General features: G+C 37.6%; 1 protein-coding gene across 4 annotated transcripts in view; it reads left to right on the top strand.

The window, feature by feature from the left end:
* The first annotated feature begins 60 nt into the window (after positions 1 to 60).
* Positions 61 to 12,642, top strand: part of LOC139975603 (arf-GAP with coiled-coil, ANK repeat and PH domain-containing protein 2-like) — a 67,416-nt gene continuing 54,834 nt past the window's right edge. For all 4 annotated transcript variants that reach the window (XM_071983640.1, XM_071983638.1, XM_071983639.1 and 1 more), the window contains exons 1-2: positions 61 to 258; positions 11,232 to 11,289. In XM_071983640.1, the coding sequence (XP_071839741.1) occupies positions 206 to 258; positions 11,232 to 11,289 (111 nt within the window). In that variant the 5' untranslated portion in view covers positions 61 to 205. The remainder of the gene's footprint in view (positions 259 to 11,231; positions 11,290 to 12,642) is intronic.

Below are 12,642 nucleotides of genomic sequence, written 5' to 3'. Positions count from 1 at the left end.
ACAACAAAACTGAAACAGCACTCTCGAGCCAGCAGATTACAACCCGTCATTTTGGTTACGTAACTATGTTGTTGGGTGGCTTTTTTAACGTTAACTATACGAGGAGCAGAAGGCCAGGGCACAAGAGACTTAGTCACTGACAGAAGAAAGAAATCGTCCAATAAAGTACATTTTCGTGAACCTGGAGGAGTTGGAAGCCTTCAGTATGAAGCATAAGATAGATTTTGAGGAATGTATGAAGGATTCTCCGTCCTTTAGGTCAGTGCTTTTTCTTGTGTTTATGTGTTATGATATGCCGTTGCTGAAGAGGTGTAAGTTAACAGTAGTAACTGACGTGTGCAGTTAACGGTACAGCTGCAGTGTTTGTTACTGTTACTTGTTAGTGTTACGCCTATTACAGTACTTATTAGTGATGTATCCTTCTGTACCTAGCCCTGACCTTTACCTGACTCTTCGCCACATTGTACAGTAACCTACTGTAAGTTAGATTATGGCGTTCAACACCGACAAGGCCGATATTTGGGCAGTGAATTGAAATTTGTCACCACTGTCCAAGGCAATGTCCTCAGCGCTAGCTTGAAGCTGTTCGAATTTGCATTCCCTCACTTTCATAATGCTGATTAAAAGTAATAACAAACACCTTTCACTTAATTAATGCTTGCCTAACATTAGTATAGGGCCAGGCCCTAAGCAAAATTTTATTACAACCTTCCAGTTGCACCAGGATTTTATGCAAGTGGCTATGGGCTAACTTAGTCTATGTTACACACCATTAATTACCCCAGAGTCTGTTGATTCCATATGCTGGTAATAAAACATTGTTTATTTTGCTCTAGAATACAGTTGTCAGGAGGTATTATTCCAGAGCTACATACAGGGTTATAGCTAGGAGATTGTGAGTGCTGGTTAAATAAATTTGCGAAGCGTAGCCAGCGAAGCTCTCGCATTTCACGGCCGGGGGTCCAGGGGCCCGCTGAAGGGCCCCTGGTGGGGTCCAGGGGCAAATAACAGAAAAAGGTGACGTTATTATCATGTTTTACGGCAAGGGAAAGATAAATTTGTTACTTTTGTTGTATTTCACAAGCATTTTACTATTTTTTTGTGCCGGCCAATGGACTGTTTATTCACTTCCAATGCCGGCCGGCAGGCATGAGTGGCGGTTACCACCGGCCGCCGCCGGCCGGCGTGGCTATAACCCTGGCTACATATAAAGGTGTTTTTTAATAGCACATATTTGCACAACAATTAAATACCGGTTTATTTAGTGGAACTGACCTCTCAGAAGTTTAGAACTTGGAAGTACTCAGCATCTAGCTCAGCCATTGGGACTAAATACATGATGCACAATAACTCTGTTTAGACAAGGGATCTTAACAAATATTGATCAAATAAAGATCCCTTATTGCTATAGATGTTACAGTAGTTATGAACTGTAAGTAGGCATGAGGACAGGGAGGGTGGGGTGGGGGGAGGAGAAAGCTGAGGGATCAGTGGGCTACAGCCTTATGGCTCCTGGGTAAATCAGGAAAAACATTAGATTGGGTTTGTCAATGTCTTTAATTAAAAAGTCCTTAGCCATTAAATGCAAAACTAAACTTACTCTAACTTTTTTTTGTATTGCTTTAACCTTTTTTATTATGGATCCATTCACATGCCGAACATAATCTTAACTGTTTTCACTGAAAGCAGCTGACACGAAATGTGTGTGAACCTGTCAAATAAAAATTTAGCTGAAAAGAAAATGTTGATTTTTAAGTAAGCACATCATGAATTTGTGCTTGCTTTCAACTCGACACTTCTTTGTTTAAAATGCCATACCAGTGACATACATGTTCAAAATATATGCAACGCTGTAAGGTTTATATCAACAGTTATACAAAACGTTACTAAAGGTTAACATATATTTAAACATACCTGCATACGTGCAGATGTAGTTTGCAGAACAGTGCCTACACATTGCAAGACCTTGCCATGCAAATTTATGCATGGTACTTACTAATGCAGAATATATGCCAATGTACTTGAAAAGTTTATGTAGTATCTATGTAAAGAAATTTTGAAGTACTGTACTTTAAATGTATATGTTAGTCGTACTTTCGTATGTTAAAGTTGTAAATCAGAAAGTGCAAATGATGCACTGCACTCAAGATATGAGAATCTATGCAGTACAAACCTCTTACATACATACATGTGTGTATGTACAGTATACAGGAACAATTGTCTGTGAGGTTGATTAGACTTCCTGCATTAGTGTTAAAGGGTTTTACTTTGGGAAAGATCATAACCTTTAATTGTGATCTTTCTTTTTGGGGTCCAGGTTTTGGGACTCCTTGTTGTCAGCTAAAGAAAGAGCTCTGGCGCTATCACAATTGTGTAGCATCCTTATGTTACTGATTTATACATTGCATTAACTGTTGATATTATGCAGGGTTTTCCCCTGTTATTCATTTTTTGAGGTGGCCGCCTCTCTGTATCTTCAAATGACCGCCTCGCAACAATATTACCAACATCGCCACCTCACTGTTTCAGAGAACGAATCAAAATGCAATCCAACTTCTTTAACCCATGCCATCGTCTGACATTGAAGAATTGGCTGTGAATTATAGCAATGTTCAAATAAAAGTTCTTCTGGCCATTTAACACATTACTTTTTATCATATATTGTTAGGATGATTGTCATTAACTTATGTTTAACCAAACTTTTTGGGCAACCATGCCCTCACACTCTACCCCCTCCCCAGGTATGCTCAAGCCCTCCAGTGTTACAAACCATTTACAGCCTCCCACACAAGGAATCCCAAAGAAAATCCTGTATTGTACAATAAATCTTATCTAGATAGATACTGCACAGTAGAGCTACAGTATGATGTTTGACTTAGAGCCCACAAGGTAAAAGGAAGCCAGTTGTCTGCCAATTCTGTCCTGGGAAGTACAAAAATACTGTGTAAACATAGCTACTAGCCTACTGTACTACTACAGTATATATATATACAGTTTATCAAAATTATAATTTTTTTTTAAAAGATTGATAGGAAATTTAGAAAGGGTTGCCAGGGAGATGAGAGAATCCTCATTAAAAATGATACAAGTTTAATGCATGCCCTATCCTTCCAGCTACTTCCAGTCATTCTGATCAAAATGAATGTGTTCTTAAATTAAATATGTACAGTATATATTTAAAGATTTAACATAAACTGAAGTTAGTATATGCTGATACATACAGTACACATTCATTTTCACACCCACATACAGTAACTGTACTTGCAAGTGTCATACATGTGTCTTATGTATAAGAATGTAACAGACTGATACATGGAATGCATACAGTATATCTCAAGTTGACAAACCCACTCGCTCACTCAGTCCCATGACTGTGAAGTCGTCGGGGAGACATGACGGTTGAAGCTGACATCGTCCTCCATGCAGATCTGTTAGTAGCAGTGGCGAGCAAGTCTGGCATGTCCAAGCCGGTCCAGTGGACAAACTACAGTATCTCAATGGAATTTACTACTGCACACTAACTGTACTATATATGTCAGGGAGTAATTTAAATGTTCACAAGGCTCTGAACTTTCTGCAATGGTCGTAAATGGTTCATTTGTGCCCAAAACTACATCTGTGCATATGTATAACAATTTGCCCATATTATGTAGCATTTTGTGATTGGGATACCAGATAAACTATTTACCTGCTGTACAGTATGTACAGTTCAAGTATAAATAATTCCTTCTAAGACGTGATTGTGTTCTGATGATTTGCTTGAGCACAGACTTGCACACATGAGCATTGTTTTTAATGTAACTGTTTACAGTATGTGGCTGGCGCCATGCATGCATGCCTCCCAGATTTCTTTTCAAAAGTTTTGTTATGGAACGAAAGTGTGTCCAGAACATATTTGGCTGACATACATATTAATTTCCAATGTAATTACAGTTTTATACAATTAGATATTTATGATGCATTTGATTTAGTTCTGTTTATTTACCAGTGTCAGTAGATTACTGATTCCATTTCAGTGGAATATGCACATATGCATATATTTCATCAACTAGCTTTAAAATGCCATTATAATGCAAACTGCCTGCATGCATTGCATACTGTACTGTACTGTATATGTATAGTACAACCAGTACAGTCAGGCAGTGCATGTACTCGGGCTTTACAATGTACTGTACTGTATAGTACAGCTGTATAGTGTGTTATTGCAAGCACTTGATTCCAATTAGAAGAGTTCCATTATTCAATTAATCATATCCTTAGGCATTACCCGTGACATGGGAGCTTATCACACAAAAAACAATACCGGTCTTCTAATCTGAGTTAATTAATTTGATAAGCCTTGATCTACAATCTCAAACTACACTAACTGGAGACCTGCTGTATGTGGTTGCTTTGCTTTATTTTACCTACAGCACTTAGAGAACTCACTCAACCTTATCCATAATGTAACAGGCAATTGGTAATTAAATGTGTTGGTCGTTGGCCTTTGTTTTCATACTTTAAGATGTTTTGGCATCTTAATTGCATTGATACGAGAAAGTGTTAACGTATTTCCTCTTTTCTTTTTCTGTGTTAGCCTGAGTGCCGCATCTAATCCTGGGGCACTTTATGAGAGGCTGTTAAATATGAGTCATCCTGTTATCGTTTATGAATATAGTTTAGCTATATAACATTTTCTGTCCAATGACTTCCATCTGGGAACTGAATGGGACCTGTGCTGCATGTCATCAAAATTAAAAGGGCACCTGTAGGAAAGTTAGAAACGTACGTACTGCAGCAAAGGTGAATGTTCTGACTGCAATGTCTGTAATCAGAATTATTTAGAAGCGCTAAAGGTCATCAATGTTGCCCCTACTTAAATTTTACTGTGCATGCTGCAAATTCCTGTACAAGTTTGTAAAATATGTTGTTGGAAGTTTCTGCCACTCCAAAAGTATGGCTGACATATATTGAGGAGAGTCAAACTCAGTGTTGTTACCAAAGTATGACTGTGGGAGGGAGGGGGGGGGGGCTGTCCCGCAATGTTTGGTGATCCCCAAATGAAAAATTGCAATGTCAAGAAAAAAAAATGACGGTAAAAATATGCTGCCCAGGTACAACTCTTGTTTTAATGTAGTTTATACAGTAATGGAGCCCAATATGTGTGTATATTATGTGACAAGTTATGTACTTTTATACATACAGTACAGTATATAGATGTTGGTTCAGGATTCAACAAAGTAATATGCAGAGCTTCAGGCAGAGGGAAGAGGGGGGGAAGGAGGGAGATTCTCTCCCTGTATCCCCAGGAGGAGCTAACATGGCTTCCTGCTCCTGGGGACCTGTTGAAACCTCCTGTGCTGGCTGCATTACCCATATTCTATGCCCCCTCTCCCACCCAAATGTTACTACCCACCCCCTTCCCAAACTTCCAAATGTCTGGCTACATCACTGGTCAAACCATACAAGGTACTGTAAGGCTTCAGTGGAGTCAGTAACAACAATAAGGTAGCCCAGTTGAGGAAGACACCTGTACTACTAAATGCTCAGAATAGTAAATTCAACAGGGTTGGCTAAGATCCTTCCAGCATGATATACTGCTGTAAGAAGGAAATAGATACAATCTGAGTCATACAGATGTACAGTAGAATTTTGAATTAAAAGCTTTTTAAATGTACATTTGGAAAACTAAACAAGCAAAAATAGTTATTATGAGACTGTGCAAAGCATCCGCTAATTGTGAAGCTGTAGAATGAAACGAAACTTGACGAATATTTAACAAGCGAATTACACTGCGCAGTTTAATCTCCGGGAGTGAATTACTCATGGGCCAGTCTGTTTGCTGTCACCATGCTGAACTTGACAGACTGACTGATTGTGTTTCTATAACCACAGTACAACAAAACCTGTGTTACAAAGTTCAAGGATTAAACAGTATAGTGTGCTTTAACACTCTGTTCAGTGTACTGCACTGTACATAGGTCTACATGAAGCAATAGCATGTATGGTGTTTCTGTTGCCATAGAGTGCCAGCTCTTTGTCCCAGTGGGGAAAAAATAAGCTATTTATAAACATATGAGATATGTATGCCTACAGTATATGACAATTTGACAAGGTATAATAGCTGATATACCAACTGTAATATAGGTCATAGGCTTGTTGATAGACAAGTAAATTACAAATGTGGTGGCTCAGGAGGGGGGGGGGGGGGAATGTTTGAAAAGGAGGAGTTCACTTGGTTTTATTTGCTATTAATTTTTGTGGACTCAAAAATGTTTTAAGTTTGACTGAAAGGTCTGAATATAGGCCGGCCTACTTATTTGAAAAAAAAATTAAAAATTCATTTCTATGATGCATTGTAAATTTGTCAAATCCAGGCAGATTCGACAAACAGTTCCACAAATCCAGGACATCCAGGGCTATTGAATTATTTATTTGTTTCATTTCTTTCTGTTAATTTGTTTTTAAAACTCAGTCTCTTACGTACTTACTACTCAGAGAGGTCGTGTGAAAGTTTGTGTGAATTTGATATCGTATCAATCAAGAAACAAAAAGAAATTGTATGAAAATTAAAACAGAAAGTTTATGAAAAAGAGTTTTCAACAGGATTCGATCATAAGGATCTACGCCCAGAGAGTACTTTCTCTTTATAGTCCATGTTTCTCGATGGGCTCAAAAGTGTACTTTTAAACTTGGGTTTAAAGGGAAGTTTTAAAAGGGAAACAAGAATAATAACTTGGCAGGTTCGGGTAAAGGTTGATAGAATTAGTATAAATGTTACTGTACGTCACTCATGACTGTACCCTGTCTCCTCACAACAGTTCTGTTCTCTTGTTCACGACATGTCTAGAACTCCTTGACCGTAATCCTTAAAGTACCGTCCTCTCCTGATGACCTGCCCATTCCTGTCTACCGCCCTCCTTCTCGTTCTACCATCCAAAGTGTCTAGAGCTCTCCAGGTGTGTAGCTCCAGAAATTCGGTTTCGAAAATCCCACCTGGTAATTTACCCTTCGGGACTTCTTTCAAGGACGGTCCATCACTCATCTTTCCAAAGCATCTTTAATACCGCAAGAAAATTGCACGAATTAAAATCTATCCTTTTAGTTTGGGCTGTGTTTTTTTTGGGGGGGGGGGGAGGGGGAAACAGGATACTACTGTAAGAATTTTCTTGCATCTTAAAGCAGCATTTTGCGTTTGGTCGCCGTTTTCTACTTTTTTGACATGTCCATCGAGTTAATACATATATCAATCACAAAACAGCAAACTAAGATATAAGCCAAGTTTTTCCCTGCCAACAAGATTAATTGGCGAGTAATTAAGGATATTTGCAGATAATGAGAAAAGTGTCCACGACAAATTCCACAGTTAAAATTAATCGCATACAGTTCCCCCACACCCACTAGTTTGAATTCAACCAATCAGACATGCAGGTTTAGTTATGAGCCAATGCTAAAAATAGATTCAAGACTTTGCGTTGGTACAACCAGGGACTTGTTATGGAACTCCCTGGTACAACTGCCATATAGACTGTACACAAATCAAGCATGGTGTATTACGTAGGCCTATTGGTCAATGACGTTCGTAGTGTTTAAATATTCATATTATGGGCGCGGTTTATTGGGATTCCAACGGAAAATATCTTGGAGAAAAAGAAAGTTGAAAGTTGCAAATTTTTTGACGTTTATGCCACCATTTGAAGTAAGATTTAAATAGATCAGCTAGTTATGTATGTCGTTATGGCATAGTGGAGTCAGTGAGGTTGAGGAAAATCATAGAAAAAGACGCAAAATGCTGCTTTAAGGTTCTGTCAGCAAAAAGATTAGGACAAGGACTTGTATTGAATGTTCACAGTTATTTTGTGCACACGTATGTATGTGTGCAGTCATCCCAACATGTATCATACCTTGGTCACTAAGCACATCATCTAATCACAGAATTATCATGGGCTTAATGTTTTCCTTAATTGTATTATTGTATCATGAACCGTGAATAGCTGACTTGCAGTATTTCATGCAGGATTGAAGTTTGTATTTAAATATTTGACTAATTATACAAGCCTGATCTCATATATTCAATGAAGTAAACTGAGTGCTGTTAAAGAAACCCAGTTCTTGAAAACTGTACTTTGGTTTCGCTTTCACCTACTGTAGATAGAAATGCAATAATCTTCAGTTTGCAATAGTGATTACAATAGTTTCCCTTGAAACACTTGAAATTCCTGACTGTTTTAGTTTTGTTAGATAATATAAAGATCTTGTAACCCTGTTTTGATCAATAAGGGCAACTAATGCAAAATAACTTGCCAATGATCATAGATGTTCAGTTTGTTGCACTGTGCAATTAGGTTACTGTACAGTACATGTGCAGTACATGTGAGCATGTACTGTAGGACAGGCAAAACTTAAAAAGGCGGAACTTAAATAAATTGATAAATTTCATCGTCAATGGACAAGTACTACAGTAGTTATGTTTCTAAGTATACAGTAGCTATATTGGTTTTCGAGACATTTAAGTTTAACATACAGTGGGGAAATGTTTGGACTGCTCCTTTAATGCTAAATTGATGATGACACTGGGATCCTCAGTGCAGGCCTAAATGTTAATTGTTAATCCATCCATTGTTTTAAAGATTCTAATAAATCGACCATTTGAAGCATATTTATTTAACTTCATGAACAACAGATTACCCTTTGGTAACAATCAACACTAGTTATAGTATTTGTCCTTAAACAAGTTTTTAATAATTTGTAAACATTTTATTTGAGGTCTTGAAAACAAATCAAGAGTTTATTTTGTATTAGATCTGAGTATGTAACTGACTTATAATGGTCAGTTTTAGGTCAGGGAGTTGCATTGTTGGACTATACGTTAATGTGCAGTCACAAAGGCTCATAGCTCCAAGAAGAAATGTGGTATCGAAACGCTACCTCGACTGGCAGTATAGTGTTCATGAATGGTCTACAATTATCACTTGTGTCTGCAAACATTTGAATCCATGTAGTTGTGTAAATCTACTACTCTACATCAAGATACTTCGTTATTTCATTTAATACTCATAGTACTGTTTCCAGTACTACATTCATGTGTACCAGCATAACAGTGTTAAATTACTGTACCAACAATTTAAGGAGAATCCATCCATCGTTGCAGATGGTCATCAATGGTGGCAGTTGAATATATACTGTTAGTGAAGAAGTAAATTGACCATCCCTCCTCCCCCTCCCCTCCCCTACCCCCAATTTAAAAAATGAGTTTAAAATGCATATGTTTTCAAATACTGTACTTTAATTCGGACTGAAATATCAGTAAAACTCAAGAGAGCATGCTTGGTGAACTCTACAGAATGTCTAACCTACTATAGGGTACTGTATGTAAATGCACTGCCTGCACATTACATAAATATACTGTTCAGTATCTTCTTTGTTATCAGTTACCAGTAATCCTGATATTATACTGCAGGCTTGTTGGTGCAGTGGTATTCTACTGTACATCTATAGCTCTAATAACATTTCTAGTATTTTCTACCCTGTATAAGTTATACTATCAAGCACAGGAAGCAATAACTTGGATCATGGACACTCCATCTGTTCTACTGTACCAACTGCATATCTGCATGTAAGCTATAGAGCTCTCCGTACCATACAGTAGTGTTCTGTACTACATGTGTGTGTACACTCAGGACCATACTGTACATTATCTGAGCCATATTGGCATACTACATTATGGAGGTATTATGGAATACATGCATACTGTACATGTGTAGAAATTCTCACAGTGTTGACATGTACATACCTAAATGTACCCACTGCACATATGCAAGTAAGCTATAGAGCTCTCCGTACCATACAGTAGTGTTCTGTACTACATGTGTGTGTACACTCAGGACCATACTGTACATTATCTGAGCCATATTGGCATACTATATTATGGAGGTATTATGGAATACATGCATACTGTACATGTGTAGAAATTCTCACAGTGTTGACATGTACATACCTAAATGTACCCACTGCACATATGCAAGTAAGCTATAGAGCTCTCCGTACCATACAGTAGTGTTCTGTACTACATGTGTGTGTACACTCAGGACCATACTGTACATTATCTGAGCCATATTGGCATACTACATTTATAGTATGGAGGTATTATGGAGTACATGTATATATACATGTGTAGAAATGCTCACAGTGCTGTACATACAGTTCTTGAATGTGCTATACTGTAGACATTGAGAATTGCAAATTTCTATGCATACATGTACAAATGTCATATGGACTAAAGTCAGCAAATATCCCTTTGCATTATGAAGTCAAATAATGGTTCGACATGTGTCTTACAATTTAACATACTGTACATCCAATCTTTACTGAACATTTTACAAATGTTATAGTAATTATCCTTGTATCTCAGTCTTCTATTGGGATGATCCGTCAGAATTACTACCCATAAAAAAAATTTAAAAAAAATATCTTGAGCAATATTAGCAACATTCCAATCTGAAATTTGGATGCAATACTGCCTGGTCCTTCACCATTTAAAGACAGGTAAGGGACTGTGTGTCCAAACACAACATAAATTTTGGGTTATTGCCAACAACTGGTACAGTATGTTATATAGTGAACCTCTGTCCATGTCTCCATATGACAGCCCAGTTCAAGCTACTTTATGGGGTCATAATTCATGAGGACAAAGCCTTTCATACAGTATTTTCTTATTGGTTTAGGGGAGCCACTGTAACACTCAATGTGATTTAAAAGAGCCTTAAATATGATTTTAGTGCAGGTTATGAGTAATCTGAGATCAAAAGATTTAGAGCCACACAACCTTGCAAGAAATTTTTAAAAATAGTTTGTGTTCTGTTGTAAAGTTAAAAGTTCTAAACTAATGCAATATACTGTAGTATACATCTATACACATGCCTGTAGTGTACATATATCTAAAATGTATACATTGCACATCAGGCTCGTAAGTTAGTTAGTATTACTTACTGACATATATGGTGTTAACGATGTGTGTATTAGTAATTAAGGTCAAAACAGATGCCATAAGCTCGTTAGTCCACTTGTCAGCAGCTTTGGGTCAGGTTTGTATCCATGTGAAATATTTCAGTGCATTTGAGAACTAACGTGCAGTATGTTCCCAACTATATTGATAAGTTTGTTAAGAAGGCGAACGAGACGGAAATAAATCTGAAGCAATAAAGACTCCTTGCCAAACTTTCACTAATTATGAAACTAATTTATCTTTGCAGACTTTCAATCGAGAATGCAGAGATACGGATTCATGACCTTGAGGCCGGCATGGAAAAGGTATGGAGCACCTTTGGTGGTATTTCTGTATTTTCGTTAAACCTTTGCATGGTATCATGGATATATGATTCATTCATCCCTCACCTCTCTCTCTCCCCATTTAACGTATGTATGTATGCACACCAATTTGCCTAGATTGTCAGTAATAAGAAACATTACCCCTCCTCCCCACCCCCCCCCGCCCAGTCCACCTTACTTCCAGGGCAACTGCCACCCCCTTTCTGCCAAGTCTTCCATTCTGAAGGACTACAACTACAATTTTCAGTGAAATTGCCATTCCCCCCCCCCCCTCCCCTCCTCTTTTTTTTATACATTGAATGTCCAATATTTTTGACCTAGTCTTTCTACTATTTAAGTTCTTCATTCTTAATACTATACATGTGCCTGTGTCCATGCAGTATCATTTCAATGTACCGACTGTCCATATACATATGTCAGTAAACATTTTTAGTACACAGCTGCTCCCTGCGTACCTATACAGTATAGTACTTCTGTGTTTCCCCTGACTTTTGAGGTGTTCAATGAGAGTTGAATGGGTCGAGCGTCAGTTATTGTAGTGAGTAATCTGTGATGCTATGGTTCACAGATATATCCATGGAATAGTATGTTGTGTTTCAAACTGCAAAACGAAAAAATTTGTGGGTTTCTGTCAACATTGCTTATTATTTGATGTTGAGGAGCAACCGTGCACAATCCTTCTGTTGTGTGTCCTACAGTATATCAAAAGTGCAGTAACTTGTGTCGAAATTGATAAAAAGTTTGTAAATAAGGGTCTTACTGCATTTGTAAGAAGGAAGTGTCCTGAAATACAAATATTACAAGCATATTTCATGGTTTCTTATTTTTTTATAAAGATATCCTTTTTTCAAAACAAAAAACCAGAGCTCTAGGACAAACTTCCAAAAGTTTCCGATTCTAGCAGTTACGTACAGTAGGCCTGGAACTCAAGAATGTCTGATCCAAGTTTTTTAATTTTCAGTAAACATACTGGAGTCTATTGCGGCAATGTCAATACTGAACCGTACTGTAGACCAATTACTCTAATACTGACATACAGTACGACAGGGCAGGCAGGCTTTATGCATTGTGTACAACATCAAACATTCAGGATCAATATAAACATACATACTGTAGCTACTGTAACGACAGAATCATTTCCTTCTAAATAGGAAACAGATTAGGCACTTAAACTGTCATGAAGCTGTGTTATTGAATGGATGGTTCAAAAGCAGGACATCTCCTGTACGATATAGATATACCTTAAGGTCCCCCCCCCCCCTCGCAACCTGTTACACATACTGTATGTACATGTATGTATTACAGTATTAATGTTAAATTATTGTAATATTAGTA

The sequence above is a fragment of the Apostichopus japonicus genome, chromosome 11 (assembly GCF_037975245.1).
Source record: "Apostichopus japonicus isolate 1M-3 chromosome 11, ASM3797524v1, whole genome shotgun sequence".
Taxonomy (NCBI): Eukaryota; Metazoa; Echinodermata; class Holothuroidea; order Aspidochirotida; family Stichopodidae; genus Apostichopus; species Apostichopus japonicus.
Note: the sequence above shows the minus strand (reverse complement) of the source record. Positions and strands in the feature narration are given on the sequence as shown.